The 18,630-nt window shown below is 42.7% G+C and overlaps 1 protein-coding gene across 6 annotated transcripts in view; it reads left to right on the top strand.

Annotated features, from left to right (window-relative positions):
• The window catches only part of BBS4 (Bardet-Biedl syndrome 4), a 45,769-nt gene extending 40,534 nt beyond the window's left edge, over positions 1–5,235 (top strand). For 3 of the 6 annotated variants that reach the window (XM_005905601.3, XM_070377392.1, XM_070377393.1), the window contains 6 exons: positions 724–876; positions 963–1,134; positions 2,637–2,706; positions 3,006–3,147; positions 3,695–3,896; positions 4,435–5,235. In XM_005905601.3, coding sequence (XP_005905663.2) covers positions 724–876; positions 963–1,134; positions 2,637–2,706; positions 3,006–3,147; positions 3,695–3,896; positions 4,435–4,544 — 849 coding nt within the window. In that variant the 3' untranslated portion in view covers positions 4,545–5,235. The remainder of the gene's footprint in view (positions 1–723; positions 877–962; positions 1,135–2,636; positions 2,707–3,005; positions 3,148–3,694; positions 3,897–4,434) is intronic. The other 3 variants (XM_070377394.1, XM_070377396.1, XM_070377397.1) reach the window with 1 other exon arrangement.
• Positions 5,236–18,630: the final 13,395 nt, after the last annotated feature.

Consider the following 18,630-nt stretch of genomic DNA (forward strand, 5'->3'; position numbering starts at 1 on the left):
CACATCTGTCATAATGGGCCTGTAACTTACACAGACAGCAGAACTGCAGTGACGGCGAAGTTGTATGTGTTACTTAGGAAAGTAGCAGAGCCTCCACATGCTGAAATGACCTGCAGCTTCCTGATGAGCCCGAGACGACAACTCTTGTCCAGTTATGACTTTGGGATGAGACGATCATTGTGTGGATGAGTCATTGAGGGAGCTGCAGCAAAACAGGCTTGTTGTTAAGGGTAAAGACTCAGTCCTTTCTTGGAAGTCATATTAGCCTGCCTGAGAGACATGGAAAGCTGGACTGAGGAAGTCTAAAGCTGACTCACCATCTGCCCGGTGGCAGAAGGAGCTGCATTTTTAGAGGCCAGCGACAGGTGCACTTGAGTCGTCTAGAGCTCTTGGTGTCTACCAGGCAGGGGCTGCAGGGCTAAAGGTGGTTTTTACTTAAAGGACCCTGATACTCTAAGGTAGTGACTTCCTGGCTACAAGTAGGAACAAAAGAGCTAGGTAGTCAGAGACTTTTCTTTATTACAGCAAAGAGCCATAGTGTGGGGCGTGAGAGTGTTCCTCTTGAGTGTTTGTTCCAGCAGCTGTGGATGGATAGGTCCCTGGAAGATGCTTTTCAGTCCCACCAGTGTTGATGGGCCTACTGAGTATCTAGATTCAGGAAGGCGTACTTCACTCCAACAGCCTTTTGGTAATGACTAAATTACAAACTTTCCATGTTTTCAGGCCATCTTGGCAGCAGGCAGCATGATGCAGACCCACGGGGACTTTGATGTTGCCCTCACCAAATACAAAGTTGTAGCGTGTGCTGTTATAGAAAGCCCTCCACTCTGGAATAACATCGGAATGTGCTTCTTTGGCAAGAAGAAATATGTGGCAGTGAGTGTCTTCTCCTTTTGCCTTCATAGTTACTGGGTCTGCTGAGCTTGCCCCAGACCTCACTGAGTGCCCCCTCCCTCCTCCAGGCCATCAGCTGCCTGAAACGAGCCAACTACCTGGCGCCTTTAGATTGGAAGATTCTCTATAATTTGGGCCTTGTCCACTTGACTATGCAGCAGTACGCTTCCGCTTTCCATTTCCTCAGCGCAGCCATCAACTTCCAGCCGAAGATGGGGGAGCTCTACATGCTCTTGGCTGGTAAGAGACATTTATGTGGAGCAGCCCTCTGCAGTCTGTAGTGAGGGAAAACGGAATTAGAATCATGGCAGGCCAGTAGTTAAATATCCCACAGAAGCCATTCCCTTGCAGATCCCATAGGTATCTGGATGACTGTCCTAGAGTCTGAAGAAAACGAAACAGAAAGAGGACAGAGCACCTGGTTGCTTCTCGGGGGCATTTCACTCAGAGGCCAGCAGGTTAAATAAGGTTCATATGTAGTTCATCTTTTAACAGTGGTGTTCCCTTGGCTTGACAGTTCATATATTGAGTCCAACCATGTTCTTAGTTATCATTAAGTGTTAAGATCGTAGGCTTTAGGTATCATCAGGTGTTAAGATCCTGCCTCTAGTACTTACCCTTAGCTGTATCTCATAGGGTTGATGAGAGGATTACATGATTAGATAATCAGTGAATGTTAACTTGGTTTTGCTGTCACTACATGTCTTTTATTGTTGTTAGTGTAACTGGGGGATATTTCTCCTTATACTAAATTCACTACATGTTTAATCTAAGAGCAGTTTCCATGTTCTCACTGACAGTTTTCAGGTGGTTTTTTTTTTTTTTTTTGGTCATTACTGTGGGGTTCTATATAAGTAAATCGAGTGGTGGTTATTTGGGGGCTGTCTGAATACAAAGATAGCCCAGTCATAAAGGGATACAGGATTGTAAGCAAATTACTGTACTGTAGGGCATAAGCAGTAATTCTGTAACACAGTAGAGATGGTCTTCACACTGAGTTTTGAAAGATAAACTGCAATTCAGTGGCACAGAATGGCTGAGAAGCCCCTGAGGAAAGGCATGCAGCCATGAATGTGCAGGCTGCACCCAGCAGGTAGTGGCGATAGTGTGGTAGAGCGAGCATAGTAGGAGATGGGTCAGTATGGAGGGCTGTAAGTGCAGCACAGGGACTATGCTCAACCTCAGAGGTTCTGTTTCCCAACTGTATTCCTGGATCTCCTCTAGTGTCTGGAGAAAGTAGATGAATGGTTGTGGGGGAAGTGGAGTGGGCTTCCAGGGCAGCTCTGTTATTGTCTGGTTTATAGATCAAGCTTCCAGAAAATACTGATTTAAAAAGGGAGAGTATTCTGTTGCTAAAGCAGTGAGGATTCTTGAGTAGGACAGTGACGCGGTCAGATCTGTTAACGAGATCCTGGCAGCACTGTGGCAGGTAGATGGAGGCAGGTGGGACAGTGTCCCCAGGGAACAAAATGTAAAGCCTGACATGACTAAAGCCAGGGCATTGTCACTAAAGACACTAAAAAAGGAATGCATGGAACCTGGCGATGGATTAACTGGAGAGGGGGCTGTTGAAGATGACACTAGGAATCCAAGCTGAGTGGCTGAGCAGACAGTGGTGCTAGGAGCTGAGAGGGTGCAGTAAGAGTTACATGTGGGGGCTGAATGAACTGCAGTCTGGAAACATGTCCTGTGTTTTCATGCTGGGGGCTCTTCAGCCATAACATTCACTCTCTCTGTTGCAGTGGCTCTGACCAATCTGGAGGATTCAGAGAATGCCAAGAGAGCCTATGAAGAAGCAGTCCGCCTTGATAAGTAAGCTGCCCTGCTGAGGATGGTGTCAGGGGGCTAGACTCTGCAAAGCCATGAGGTGGTGCCAGGGCCCCGGTGCTTGCTCTCATGTGCCTTTGTGCACAGCAGGTCTGTGTGTGGAAGGACGTGGCCCCTGAGCACAAGGGCCCAGCAGGACCCGGCGCTGGCTCTGCGAGACCTTGCTGTGGAATGGGGAGCTCTCTATTGCACTAGTTCTGTTTCTGTAGAATGATAAGGATCTATTCTAAATGGCCATTTGTTGCAAAGCCCCAGCTCCATAGCGTCCCTGTCTGTCTGTGCAGGTGTAACCCTTTAGTAAACCTGAACTATGCTGTGCTGCTGTATAACCAGGGTGAGAAGAGGGACGCCCTGGCCCAGTATCAGGAGATGGAGAAGAAAGTCAACCTACTCAAGTACAGTAGCTCTCTGGAATTTGATCCGGAGGTAAGTCTTAAATCCAAGAGTCATTAAGCAAGCTGTCAGGAGACTTTTGAATCAAGCCCAAATAATCCAGATATAATGTATGTTTACACCTGTTTTGGCTTTGATGTTCCTAGCAGCATGAATTCTTAAATTAAGGACAGCTTGAGAAAAAACTTTTCCTAAAAGAAAATAGTAAGAGGAAATTCAGGCTTACTGAGTTGTATCTATTATTGGTAATACAACTCATTTGAGTTGAGATCTGTGTGTCTTTGTAGCTTCCTCCCACTTCTCCCCACATAGAAAAGGCAGGAATTTAGTCCATTAATGCACCAAACTTAAATTGTTGGGTTTTTAGAGCCTTTAAAGAATTTCCATGCCATCCACTCAAGACAGTGTGTTCTTTGCTGTTTAAGAACCATTTCTTTGCAATCAGTACTTCCTCCCTCAAACGGTAGCAGACACTATGTCAGCTAACCTTGCCTGCCTGCTAAAGGCCTCAGATGAGGCTTGTCTCTGCTTGTCATACCTGTGACTTTTTTTTTTTGCTTCCTTCCCGCATGGACACAAGATGGTGGAGGTAGCCCAGAAGCTGGGAGCCGCTCTACAAGTCGGGGAGGCACTGGTCTGGACCAAACCAGTTAAAGATCCCAAATCAAAGCACCAGACTGCTTCAACCAGTAAAGCTGCCGGTTTCCAGCAGCCTCTGGGCTCTAATCAAGCCCTAGGACAGGCAATGTCTTCAGCAGCCACATGCAGGAAGCTCTCCTCAGGTGGGAAGCTACACACAGCTATGGAGACCCATGGCGACAGCCACATGTGCCTGCAAAGAGATTACAGCTTTGAGTGAGGCTTGCGCTTTTCAGACTCATAACACGTCCAGTGTAGTACTGCCCAGAAGGGGAGAAAAGCCCAAGGGTGTCCAAACTGTCACTTATTTTCTCAAGGCCATTTGTGTAAAAGTTCCCAGCTATTGGCAGACTTAGTTGGATGGTCAAGACACTGGGTATTCACGATATGCAGGTTTAGAAATACATTATGGTACCTTTGTTATGTAGTCTGTTTAATTTTCACTGCCTTATCATGAGTCAGCATGGCACAGGTAATGAATGATTTCTTTTATAAGGTCAGTGAAGGCACACCTGACTGACTTTATCAAGTTATGGTCTTCCTTCACAGCTGCACAGATACGCCACAGTCCTACTAATCCCAGAAAATAAGCTTCAAGAAGAAAAATCTTCTTGATTTTAACTTTTTGATTTCTTCTGGAACCAGGCTACTGAGAATTCACGCTGTTTGTTTTGTTACTAGGTGCTGGAGGAACATCCCAGCTCACAAAGCCACCATCCCTTCCTCTGGAGCCAGAGCCCACTGTGGAAGCACAACCCACGGAAGCATCAGCACAAACCAGAGAAAAGTAGGTGTAGGATGACCCCAGAACTGGGCTTGCTTTGGCGAGGACCCACCAGATTAGGGAAGGTCCCATGACACAGGCAGCATGGAGGCCGGCACGTACGAGAACGTGTTAATGATCACCAGGAGCCAGAAGCCTTCACAGCCCCTGGCTGCCCCGTGAGCTAGGAGAGGACTTACCTCCTGCTGACTGAGCCCTTTGTGGACGAAAAGTCTGAGACAGACCTCTGCTGTCATGACAAAGTCTTGGTTTAGCTGAGGTGATTCTTGGGCTGTGTGGTAGGTACATTGGCCACCAAGGCAAACACAAATCTTGAATTAATAATCCAGTTCTAATAGTAGAAATTCAGAAGATGAAAAAAAAGCTCTTTAAGTATCCCAGCTGCACTTGCCCAGAAGAATCCAGAAAAAGTCCCTATAGCTTGTTCTTGAGCAAGGTCAGAGTGCAGAGCCAGATCATGTCAGTATGAAAAGGGAGAAAGGGCTGGTCTGGTATCAGCACCAAGGATTGGGGGGAAAAAAAAGGAGCTTCTTAACTGAGGAGGTTTTAGACATTCAGTGATACCACTGACCAGATGCTAGTAATACATTATCTATATATCCTTTTCAGAATAAAGATTATGTATCATCCCTTTGGGAAAAGTTGTTATTAATGTGTAAAGGATCACAATAAAATGTTTCTGGAAGAACCTTGTATTGGCCCAGTCTTGGGGCTTCTGGATTTCTAGTTTCTCTGTTAAGAAAGGAGCTATTCTGATTTCTAGTATGGTTGTTACTCATGTCATCACAGTTAGAAAAATGAGGCTACATACACAAGCACAGATATAGACATGGTTTTAGATGGCTCAGATTAGAGGCAAGAACGAACTAGCAGTGGGAAAAGTGCCCTTCTTACTGAATAATGTTAGTACAAAACAAGGTAGAAGTCTGGAGTGTATGATTACGATGATTATTTTGTTCTTAAGGAAAAAAATCAACATTGTCTGATAGTTGAATGGTTCACAATGGACCAGTCCTCCCACAGACAACAAATAGTAACCAGTAGGTAAATATAAAATACTTCCTTGGTTTAATTTTTTAAAAATACCTAACTATTCCAAGTAAAAATTATATATATTAAGCCTCATATATAATGTCATAAAGATTTTTATATTTTACACAATGTGATACAAAACTAATTCTAAATAGTTTGTAAAAAGTTAACGCTGTATATATTACAATCCTTAGAGCAGCCATTTGAAAGAAGCATAGCTCAAAAGACAGTAGAGAAGGGGGGAAAAAACAGAACAAAGAGAAAACAAATAGCAAACTCAATCCAGTCATATCAATAAAATGTAACTAGGCTAAACAGTTAAAAAGCAGAGAATGATTAAAAAAAAAAATACTATATTAATGTCAGATAAAGTAGAGTTCAAAGTCAGGGGTGTTACCAGAAATAGGGGCATTTCATAATGATAAAAAGTCAGTTCAGTAGAAAAACAATCATAAACATGTATGTACCTAACGTTACTTCACAAGACATTAAGTAAAAATTGACAGAATGAAATCCATATACTTGCATGTTAGCGATTTTTCTTTTAGCATTTGATAGACAAGTGTAAAAGAACATATTGGCTAGCTTGACCTAATTAAACGCTATAAGCAAGAAGTATAGAAAATGCATTCTTTGCAAGTACACACAGTACGTTTAGCAAGACAGACCAAATGCTGGGCCAGAAAACAAGTCTCAAAAGTCAACAGGTTGAAATTTACAGAATATGTTCTCAATACACAGTGTAATTACATTAGAAATTAAAAGGAACATAACTATTACAGAAAACAACATATTTGGATATTAAACATATGCTTGGAATAACTCATAAGGAAGAAATCAAAGAGAAACTAGTTTGAACTGAATAATGAAAACAAAATTTGCAGGGTTCAGCTAGGAACTATGCTTATAAGGAAACTTACAGCTGTAAATGCTTCTATCGTAGCAAACAATTATTGATAAAGGTTTCTACCTTAAGCTAAAAACAAAGCAAAATAAACCCATTTCAGGAATTATTAAAGAATAAAAAGCCAAAAGTTTTACCAAAAAATGCATATGCAGAAAGTTGACAAATCCCTATCAATAGCTAAACTGATAAAAAAGAGACAAATTACCAATATCAAGAATGGAAGATGGGATAGCATTATAAAGAGACTACAAGACATGAAAAAGAGAAAGGAATGTTACAAGGAATTTTATGACAATAAAACTGGCAACTTGGATGCAACAGACCAAAACTGAAACAAGATGAAATGTGAAGCCTTAAGGCCTGTCAAAGAAATTGAATCTATAAATCAAAAGCTACCCTTTAAGCAAACTGCTGGCTCAGATGATTTCACCAGTGGATTCTAATAAATCCAATCTTACAAAAATTGTTAGAAGACAGGATTGAGAACTTCCCATTATGCCATAAAGAAAACAAAAATCTACAGATTGAGAATATATTCTAGAAGAATAGATTCACAAAATACATCTGACAAAGGACATATCCAGAAACTATTAAAAAAAACAACTACAACTCAGTGATGAAAACTATTGGGTTGGTGAAAAAGTTTGAGTTTTCCTGTAAGAATAACCCAAACAACAACATACACAACCCAACTGAAAAAAAAAAAAAATAGGCAAAAAATTTGGATACCTCACAAAGATATATGGCCATATACAGGCCACATATGAATGGCCAGTAAGCACATGAAAACATGCCCATTGTCTTATCATCAGGGAAATGCAAAGTAAAACCACAAAGAAGTACCACTTGGGACACATCAGGTACACATCAGAATGGCTAAAATCAGACACAACTCCAAATGTCGGCAAGAACAAGAAGCAAACAGAACTGTCATCCATCACTGGGGGTGTAAAATGGTCCATCCACTTTGGAGAAAGCTCTGTACCCGTCCCATGATATATCTCCAACCCAGCAATTCTACGCCAATGGAGTAGAATTTTTACTCAAAAGTAAAAATGATTTTTACCCAAGAGAAAGAAAAATGTCCACACAGACTTGATAACATTCATAAAAGTTGCAAGTGGAAACACTGTATTCACAATACTTTGTAGCCACAAAAAGCAACAAACTACATACAACATCATCTCAAAACCACCTGAATGAGAAGAGCTGCATAGGCTACAGTAATTAAAACTATGGTGCTGGCACAAAAACAGAAATCTAGATCAATGGAATAGGATGGAAAGCAAAGAAATAAACCCGTGCACTTATGGCCAAGTAATCAACAAAGGAGGCAAGAATATACAATGGACATGGCAGTCTCTTCAAATGGTGCTGAGAAAACCAGACAGCTACATGGAAAAGAATGAAAACATTCTCTAACATGGTTATACAAAAATAAAACTCAAAATAGACTAAAGACCTATATGTAAGACTGAATACTATAAAATTTCTAGAGGAAAACATAAGCAGAACACTCTTTGATAAATTGCAGCAAGACCTTTTTGGATCTCTAAAGTAATGAAAATAAACACAACCTAATTAAACTTAATGGCTTTTGCACTGCAAAGGAAACCATAAAAAGACAAAGAATGGGAGAAAGGATTTGCAGACAATGCAGCCAACAAGGGATTAATTTCCAGAATATACCAACGCTCGATATTTTTTAAAAAATCTAAAAAACAGGCAGAAGACCTAAATAGACATTTCTCCAAAGAAGATGAACAGATGGCCACAAGGCACACGAAAAGATTCTCAACGTCACTAATTAAGAGAAATGCAAATCAAAACTAAAATGAGGTATCAACTCACACCAGTCAAAATAGTATAATGTCAAAAAGTCTACAAATAACAAATGCTGGTAAGGATGTGGAGAAAAGAACCCTTCTACACTGCTGGTGGGAATGCAATTGGTGGAGCTGCTATGGAGAACTACGGAGGTTCCTTTTCATTGCTGTTCGTGGGGTTCTCAAAGCAAGAATACTGAAGTGGTTTGCCATTCCCTTTCTCCAGTGGACCACGTTTTGTCAGGACGACTTTCTACCATGACCCGTCCATCTTGGGTGGCCCTACACGGCATGGCTCATAAGTTTCATTGGGTTAGACAAGGCTGTGGTCCATGTGACCAGACTGGTTTTCTGTGATTGTGGTTTTCAGTCTGTCTGTCCTCTGACGGAAAAGGATAAGAAGGCTTATGGAAGCTTCCTGATGGGAAAGACTGACTGAGGGGAAAATGGGTGTTCTGGTGGGCAGGGCCATGCTCAGTAAATTTTTAATCCAATTTTCTGTTGATGGGTGGGGCTGTGTTCCCTCCCTATTATTTACCTGGGGCCAAACTGCTGGGCCAAACTCCCACATTGAAGGTCAGGAAGGGCAGTGGTGAGGAGATAACCCTCGTCCAAGGTAAGGAGCAATGGCTGTGCTTTGCTGGAGCAGCCGTGAAGAGATACCCCACACCCAAGGTAAGAAACCCAAGTAAGACGGTAGGTGTTGCAAGAGGGCATCAGAGGGCAAACACGCTGAAACCATACTCACAGAAAACTAGTCAATCTAATCACACTAGGACCACAGCCTTGTCTAACTCAATGAAACTAAGCCATGCCCGTGGGGCAACCCAAGACGGGCGGGTCATGGTGGAGAGATCTGACAGAATGTGGTCCACTGGAGAAGGGAATGGCAAACCACTGCAGTATTCTTGCTTTGAGAACCCCATGAACAGTATGAAAAGGCAAAATGACAGGATACTGAAAGAGAAACTCCCCAGGTCAGTAGGTGCCCAATATGCTACTGGAGATGAGTGGAGAAATAACTCCAGAAAGAATGAAGGGATGGAGCCAAAGCAAAAAGAATACCCAGCTGTGGATGTGACTGGTGATAGAAGCAAGGTCCGATGCTGTAAAGAGCAATATTACATAGGAACCTGGAATGTCAGGTCCATGAATCAAGGCAAATTGGAAGTGGTCAAACAGGAGATGGCAAGAGTGAATGTCGACATTCTAGGAATCAGCAAACTCAAATGGACAGGAATAGGTGAATTTAACTCAGATGACCATTATATCTACTACTGCGGGCAGGAATCCCTCAGAAGAAATGGAGTGGCCATCATGGTTAACAAAAGAGTCCGAAATGCAGTACTTGGATGCAATCTCAAAAACAAAAGAATGATCTCTGTCCATTTCCAAGGCAAACCATTCAATATCACAGTAATCCAAGTTTATGCCCCAACCAGTAACGCTGAAGAAGCTGAACGGTTCTATGAAGACCTACAAGACCTTTTAGAACTTACACCCAAAAAAGATGTCCTTTTCATTATAGGGGACTGGAATGCAAAAGTAGGAAGTCAAGAAACACCTGGATTAACAGGCAAATTTGGCCTTGGAATACGGAATGAAGCAGGGCAAAGAGTTTGCCAAGAAATGCACTGGTCATAACAAACACCCTCTTCCAACAACACAAGAGAAGACTCTACACATGGACATCACCAGATGGTCAACACCGAAATCAGATTGATTATATTCTTTGCAGCCAAAGATGGAGAAGCTCTATACTACAGTCAGCAAAAACAAGACCAGGAGCTGACTGTGGCTCAGACCATGAACTCATTGCTAAATTCAGACTCAAATTGAAGAAAGTAGGGAAAACCACTAGACCATTAAGGTATGACCTAAATCAAATCCCTTATGATTATACAGTGGAAGTGAGAAATAGATTTAAGGGCCTAGATCTGATAGATAGAGTGCCTGATGAACCAAGGAATGAGGTTCGTGACACTGTACAGGAGACAGGGATCAAGACCATTCCCATAGAAAAGAAATGCAAAAAAGCAAAATGGCTGTCTGGGGAGGCCTTACAAATAGCTGTGAAAAGCAAAGGAGAAAAGGAAAGATACAAACATCTGAATGCAGAGTTCCAAAGAATAGCAAGAAGAGATAAGAAAGCCTTCTTCAGCGATCAATGCAAAGAAATAGAGGAAAACAACAGAATGGGAAAGACTAGGGATCTCTTCAAGAAAATCAGAGATACCAAAGGAACATTTCATGCAAAGATGGGTTCAATAAAGGACAGAAATGGTATGGACCTAACAGAAGCAGAAGATATTAAGAAGAGATGGCAAGAATACACAGAAGAACTGTACAAAAAAGATCTTCACAACCCAGATAATCACCATGGTGTGATCACTGACCTAGAGCCAGACATCCTGGAATGTGAAGTCAAGTGGGCCTTAGAATTTATCACTACGAGCAAAGCTAGTGGAGGTGATGGAATTCCAGTTGAGCTACTCCAAATCCTGAAAGATGATGCTGTAAAAGTGCTACACTCAATATGCCAGCAAATCTGGAAAACTCAGCAGTGGCCACAGGACTGGAAAAGGTCAGTTTTCATTCCAATCTCAAAGAAAGGCAATGCCAAAGAATGCTCAAACTACCGCACAATTGTACTCATCTCACATGCTAGTAAAGTAATGCTCAAAATTCTCCAAGCCAGGCTTCAGCAATATGTGAACCGTGAACTTCCTGATGTTCAAGCTGGTTTTAGAAAAGGCAGAGGGACCAGAGATCAAATTTCCAACATCCGCTGGATCATCGAAAAAGCAAGAGAGTTCCAGAAAAACATCTATTTCTGCTTTATTGACTATGCCAAAGCCTTTGACTGTGTGGATCACAAGAAACTGTGGAAAATTCTTCAAGAGATGGGAATACCAGACCACCTGATCTGCCTCTTGAGAAATCTGTATGCAGGTCAGGAAGCAACAGTTAGAACTGGACATGGAAAAACAGACTGGTTCCAAATAGGAAAAGGAGTACGTCAAGGCTGTATATTGTCACCCTGTTTATTTAACTTATATGCAGAGTACATCATGAGAAATGCTGGACTGGAAGAAACACAAGCTGGAATCAAGATTGCCGGGAGAAATATCAATAACCTCAGATATGCAGATGATACCACCCTTATGGCAGAAAGTGAAGAGGAACTAAAAAGCCTCTTGATGAAAGTGAAAGAGGAGAGTGAAAAAGTTTGCTTAAAGCTCAACATTCAGAAAACGAAGATCATGGCATCCGGTCCTGTCACTTCATGGGAAATAGATGGGGAAACCGTGGAAACAGACTTTATTTTTTTGGGCTCCAAAATCACTGCAGATGGTGACTGCAGCCACGAAATTAAAAGACGCTTACTCCTTGGAAGGAAAGTTATGACCAACCTAGATAGCATATTCAAAAGCAGAGACATTACTTTGCCAACAAAGGTTCGTCTAGTCAAGGCTATGGTTTTTCCTGTGGTCATGTATGGATGTGAGAGTTGGACTGTGAAGAAGGCTGAGCGCCGAAGAATTGATGCTTTTGAACTGTGGTGCTGGAGAAGACTCTTGAGAGTCCCTTGGACTGCAAGGAGATCCAACCAGTCCATTCTGAAGGAGATCAGCCCTGGGATTTCTTTGGAAGGAATGATGCTAAAGCTGAAACTCCAGTACTTTGGCCACCTCATGCAAAGAGTTGACTCATTGGAAAAGACTCTGATGCTGAGAGGGACTGGGGGCAGGAGAAGGGGAAGACAGAGGATGACATGGCTGGATGGCATCACTGACTCGATGGACGTGAGTCTGAGTGAACTCCGGGAGTTTGTGATGGACAGGGAGGCCTGGCGTGCTGCAATTCATGGTGTCGCAAAGAGTTAGACACGACTGAGCGACTGATCTGATCTGAAACTGCTGGAGGTAATGAAGATAATGGCGACCTCCTTCAAAAGGTCCCATGCATAGACTGCTACACTCAGTGCCCCTAATCCTGCAGCAAGCCACCCCTGATCCACGCCTCCGCCAGAGACTCCTGGACACTCATGGGCAAGTCTGGGTCAGTCTCCCGTCATGGGGGTAACTGCTCCTTTCTCCTGGATCCTGGTGCGTACCAGGTTCTGTTTGTGCCCACCAAGAGTCTGTTGCCCCAGTCCTATGTAAGTTCTGGCAGCTCTGTGGTGGGGTTAATGGCACGTGCGTTTCCCAGGGGCTCAAACACACCTGACCAAGATGTCCTTGGCAACCTCGTCTGCCCCCTCCAGAGCACGTGGGAGCCAAAAAGCCCCCAAGACGAGTGGAGGGCCTGCCTACCTCCCTCCCTCTGCCCGCTTCCCGAAGCAGAGCCGGGGTGCATTTACAGCGCCGGCTGCAACGGACTGCACAGAAGTGTGACCAAGAGGAGCTACCCCTCGCCCAAATTTGGGCGGCGGCTGAGAGAAGCAACCCCATGCCCGAGGTCAGGGGCGGCGGCTGAGAGGAGCTACCCAACTCCCACGGTCAGGGGCGGTGGTGGAGAGGAGCAAGCCCACGTCCAAGGAGAGGTGGCTGCATGGGTGCAGGAGGGCTGAGAGGAGCTACTCCACGTTCAAGGTCAGGGGTGGTGGCCAAGAGGGGCAACCCCATGTCCAGGGTAAGGAGCAGCGGCTGCGCTTTGCTGGAGCAGCCGTGAAGAGATGCCCCATGTCCAAGGTAAGAGAAACCCAAGGAAGACGGTAGGTGTTGCGAGAGGGCATCAGAGGGCAGACACACTGAAACCATAATCACAGAAAACTAGCCAATCTGACCACACGGACCACAGCCTTGTCTAACTCAATGAAACTAAGCCATGCCCGTGGGGCAACCCAAGATGGGCAGGTCATGGTGGAGAGGTCTGACAGAATGTGGTCCACTGGAGAAGGGAATGGCCAAACCACTGCAGTATTCTTGCCTTGAGAACCCCATGAACAGTATGAAAAGGCAAAATGATAGGATACTGAAAGAGAAACTCCCTAGGTCAGTAGGTGCCCAATATGCTACTGGAGATGAGTGGAGAAATAACTCCAGAAAGAATGAACGGATGGAGCCAAAGCAAAAACAATACCCAGTTGTGGATGTGACTGGTGATAGAAGCAAGGTCCGATGCTGTAAAGAGCAATATTGCATAGGAACCTGGAATGTCAGGTCCATGAATCAAGGCAAATTGGAAGTGATCAAACAGGAGATGGCAAGAGTGAACGTCGACCTTCTAGGACTCAGCAAACTAAAGTGGACTGGAAAGGGTGACTTTAACTCAGATGACCATTATATCTACTGCGGGCAGGAATCCCTTAGAAGAAATGGAGTAGCCAGCATAGTCAACAAAAGAGTCCAAAATGCAGTACTTGGATGCAATCTCAAAAACAAAAGAATGATCTCTCTTTGTTTCCAAGGCAAACCATTCAATATCATGGTAATCCAAGCCGATGCCCCAACCAGTAACGCTGAGGAAGCTGAAGTTGAACGGTTCTATGAAGACCGACAAGACCTTTTAGAACTAACACCCAAAAAAGTCCTTTTCATTATAGGGGACTGGAATGCAAAAGTAGGAAGTCAAGAAACACCTGGAGTAACAGGCAAATTTGGCCTTGGAATACGGAATGAAGCAGGGCAAAGGCTAATAAGAGTTTTGCCAAGAGAACACACTGGTCATAGCAAACACCCTCTTCCAACAACACAAGAAGACTCTACACATGGACATCACCAGATGGTCAACACTGAAATCAGATTGATTATATTCTTTGCAGCCAAAGATGGAGAAACTCTATACAGTCAGCAAAAACAAGACCGGGAGCTAACTGTGGCTCAGATCATGAACTCCTTATTGCCAAATTCAGACTTAAATTGAAGAAAGTGGGGAAAACTACTAGACCATTCAGGTATGACCGAGATAAAATCCCTTATGATTATACAGTGGAAGTGAGAAATAGATTTAAGGGACTAGATCTGATAAAGTGCCTGATGAACTAAGGACGGAGGTTCGTCACATTGTACAGGAGACGGGGATCAAGACCATCCCCATGGAAAAGAAATACAAAAAAGCAAAATGGCTGGCTGGGGAGGCCTTACAAATAGCTGTGAAAAGAAGAGAGGCGAAAAGCAAAGGAGTAAAGGAAAGATAAAAGCATCTGAATGCAGAGTTCCAAAGAATAGCAAGGAGAGATAAGAAAGCCTTCCTCAGCAATCAATGCAAAGAAACAGAGGAAAACAACAGAATGGGAAAGACTAGAAATCTCTTCAACAAAATTAGAGATACCAAGGGAACATTTCATGCAAAAATGGGCTCGATAAAGGACAGAAATGCTATGGACCTAACAGAAGCAGAAGATAAGAAGAGGTGGCAAGAATACACAGAACTGTACTAAAAAGATCTTCATGACCAAGATAATCACGATGGTATGATCACTGACCTAGAGCCAGACATCCTGGAATGTGAAGTCAAGTGGGCCTTAGAAAGCATCACTATGAACAACGCTAGTGGAGGTGATGGAATTCCAGTTGAGCTTTTTCAAATCTTGAAAGATGATGCTGTGAAAGTGCTGCACTCAGTATGCCAGCAAATCTGGAAAACTCAGCAGTGGCCACAGGACTGGAAAAGGTCAGTTTTCATTCCAATCCCAAAGAAAGGCAATGCCAAAGAATGCTTAAACTACCGCACAATTGTACTCATCTCACACGCTAGTAAAGTAATGCTCAAAATTCTCCAAGCCAGGCTTCAGCAATATGTGAACCGTGAACTTCCAGATGTTCAAGCTGGTTTTAAAAAAGGCAGAGGGACCAGAGATCAAATTGCCAACATCCACTGGATCATGGAAAAAGCAAGAGAATTCCAGAAAAACATCTATTTCTGCTTTATTGACTATGCCAAAGCCTTTGACTGTGTGGATCACAAGAAACTGTGGAAAATTCTTCAAGAGATGGGAATACCAGACCACCTGACCTGCCTCTTGAGAAATCTGTATGCAGGTCAGGAAGCAACAGTTAGACTGGACATGGAACAACAGACTGGTTCCAAATAGGAAAAGGAGTACGTCAAGGCTGTATATGGTCACCCTGCTTATTTAACTTATATGCAGAATACATCATGAGAAATGCTGGGCTCGATGAAGCACAAGCTGGAATCAAGATTGCTGAGAGAAGTATCAATAACCTCAGATATGCAGATGACACCAGCCTTATGGCAGAAAGTGAAGAATGAAATAGCCTCTTGATGAAAGTGAAAGTAGAGAGTGAAAAAGTTGGCTTAAAACTCAACATTCAGGAAACAAAGACCACAGCGTCTGGTCCCATCACTTCATGGCAAATAGACAGGGAAACAGTGGCTGAGTTTATTTTTCTGGGCTCCAAAATCACTGCAGATGGTGACTGCAGCCATGAAATTAAAAGACGCTTACTCCTTGGAAGAAAAGCTATGACCAACCCAGACAGCATATTAAAAACAGAGACATTACTTTGCCAACAAAGGTCCGTCTAGTCAAGGCTATGGTTTTTCCAGTAGTCATGTATGGATGTGAGAGTTGGACTATAAAGAAAGCCGAGTGCCGAAGAATTGATGCTTTTGAACTGTGGTGTTGGGGGAGTCTTGAGGAGTCTTTAGAGTCTGTTGGACTGCAAGGAGATCCAACCAGTCCATCCTAAAGGAAATCCGTCCTGAATATTCATTGGAAGGACTGATGCTGAAGCTGAAACTCCAATACTTTGGCTACCTGATGTGAACTACTGACTCATCTGAAAAGACCCTGATGCTGAGAAAGATTGCAGGCAGGAGGAGAAGGGGACAAGAGAGGATGAGATGGTTGGATGGCACCACTGACTCAATGGACATAAGTCTGAGTTAACTCCGGAGTTGGTGATGGACAGGGAGGCCTGGCATGCTGCAGTCCATGGGGTTGCAAAGAGTTGGACACAACTGAGTGACTGAACTTAACTGATGGATGTTCCTTACCGTACGATCCTATAATGCCACTCCTGAGCATATATCCGGAGAAAAATATAATTCGAAAAGATACATGTACCCCAGTGTTCCCTGCAGTGCTATTTACAATAGCCAGGACATGGAAGCAACCTAAATGTCCATCCACAGATGAATGGATAAAGAAGATGTACACACACACACTCACACAGGAATATTACTCAGCCATTATAGAGCGAAATAATGCCATTTGAAGCAACATGAGTGGCCGTAGAGTAATATACTGAGTGAAGTAAGCCAGACGGAGGAAGACAAATAGGTTGCTTACTGTGGAGTCTAAAAAATGATGCAAATGAATTTACTTACAAAACAGAGACTCACAGACATAGAAAACAAAATTACGGTTACCAAAGGGAAAGGGGGGAAGATAAAATAGGGAGTTTGGGATTAAAATATATATACTACTATATATAAAATAAATCACCAACAAGGACCTAGTATAGGGCCCAGGTTACTATACTCAGTATCTTGTAATAACCTATAATGGAAGAAAATGTAAAAAAGAAAAAACCTACATATTTATATACACTTATAACAATCAGTTCGCTGTACACCTGAAACTAACACAACATTGTAAATCAACTATTCTTCAATAAAAATTTAAAAATCAAAGTCAGGAAACATTAAAAAACGAGAGCCTTAAACAAAAGGATAAATATCGTATGTTTCCATTTCTAAGAAGTTCCACAACAGACAAAATAATTTATGATGAAAAAGATTATGATGTGTGCTTCGGGGGTCAGGGTTGAGGCTGATGCTATCCTGGAAGTGGCCTGACGGAACTATGTGGGTGATGGAAACGTTCTGTATCTGGACAGGCGCTCAGGTTAGATACATATATAGATTTCCCAAAACTTACCAAGTGGACTTGAAATTTCTACAGTTTCATTGTTTGAATGAAAATCTTTACCTAAAAAAAGATCAAAAAATGTTAAATGATCACTGTGGTAGTGCTTCAATGATTTTCAACTATTTTTAGAGACCCAGGAAATGGCCTATTCAGTTGTAACTGACAATTACCCAACTTTTAAATACGTGCCACATATTGTACTAATATTTTGCTTGGTATTCCTTTTTAATTAACACTATAAGCGTAAGGACCATTACAAGTCTCATTTTACAGATGAGGAAAGATGAGGCTCAGGAAAAGTACCAACATCATATGACACTTGCCATCTCATGCCCTGCAGAGAATTCAGATTTCTTCTGCTGATGAATAATTACTTCTGCCCCACCCAAACTTGACAGAGTAAGAGCATGGAACTGAATCTGCACAGTAACTATTACTGATTTTTGGTTGAATTTTTATGTCTCCTGACAGTGTTCTGTGTGCTGCAGCTTTTCCCTGAACATTAAATCAGTTTTAAGGGAATGCAAAGAGTGAGTGATAGAAGTTTTTAGGAAGGATCCTTTTTCACCAGGCATCCTTTCTAGTCCAGGGGATTTTCAAACTATTCTTCTTCATATAAAATCATACATGGAAACCTTTGTAAAATATAGCTGAAAGCCATGGGGCTAGCAGCTCCACCTCTTCACTCCTCAGGAGTGGCATTACAGGATCGTACAGTAAGGAACATCCATCAGTTAAGTTCAGTCACTCAGTTGTGTCCAAGTCTTTGCAACCCCATGGACTGCAGCATGCCAGGCCTCCCTGTCCATCACCAACTCCTGGAGTTAACTCAGACTTATGTCCATTGAGTCACTGCTGCATCATCTGTCCGTGCTCGGTGACGGAGCCCAGTTAATCTTCCTCCCAAAGCTTAATGTGCTTGTAGAAAGGTGGGACGTTCACAGAGGGATACACGTACACTCATACCTACACACACACACTCAGGAATATAGTTTTATAAACAATACTTAAAAGAATTATTCCTATGATGTATGATGCATTTTGATACTTCATAACCCAAGTTGATTTAGTCATGATTAATAGTTCAAAACCCACCTTTTGGAAAACACTGCTGTCCACACCTCCTGATCATCTTCCTTGACATCACCAGCGAGAACTGGAGAACTTGTTGAGAATGTACTAAGGACAAGGGCTGCCTGTAAGAAAAAGATGACACGGAGAACATTGCTGCTTAGGGTTAGAACATAAATGATGAATTATTCTTTCTTGGGAAAAGAGAAATTTCTTCTCACTTAAGCTTTTCTAATAAAAACATAAGATTGTTGAATTATTTTTAATTGAGTTTCAAGGCAGACTGATGAGGTAGCAGCCAGAGATTTCCTTAATAAGCTCCTTGGCTTTGAATTTCAGTCTGCATAGTTCTCTAGCCTTGTCTTCAAAGGAGTAATCAAGCTGTTCCTTCTCAGCCAAACCAGGAGGGAAGGTC

The sequence above is a fragment of the Bos mutus genome, chromosome 10, assembly GCF_027580195.1.
Source record: "Bos mutus isolate GX-2022 chromosome 10, NWIPB_WYAK_1.1, whole genome shotgun sequence".
In the NCBI taxonomy this organism is placed as follows: domain Eukaryota; kingdom Metazoa; phylum Chordata; class Mammalia; order Artiodactyla; family Bovidae; genus Bos; species Bos mutus.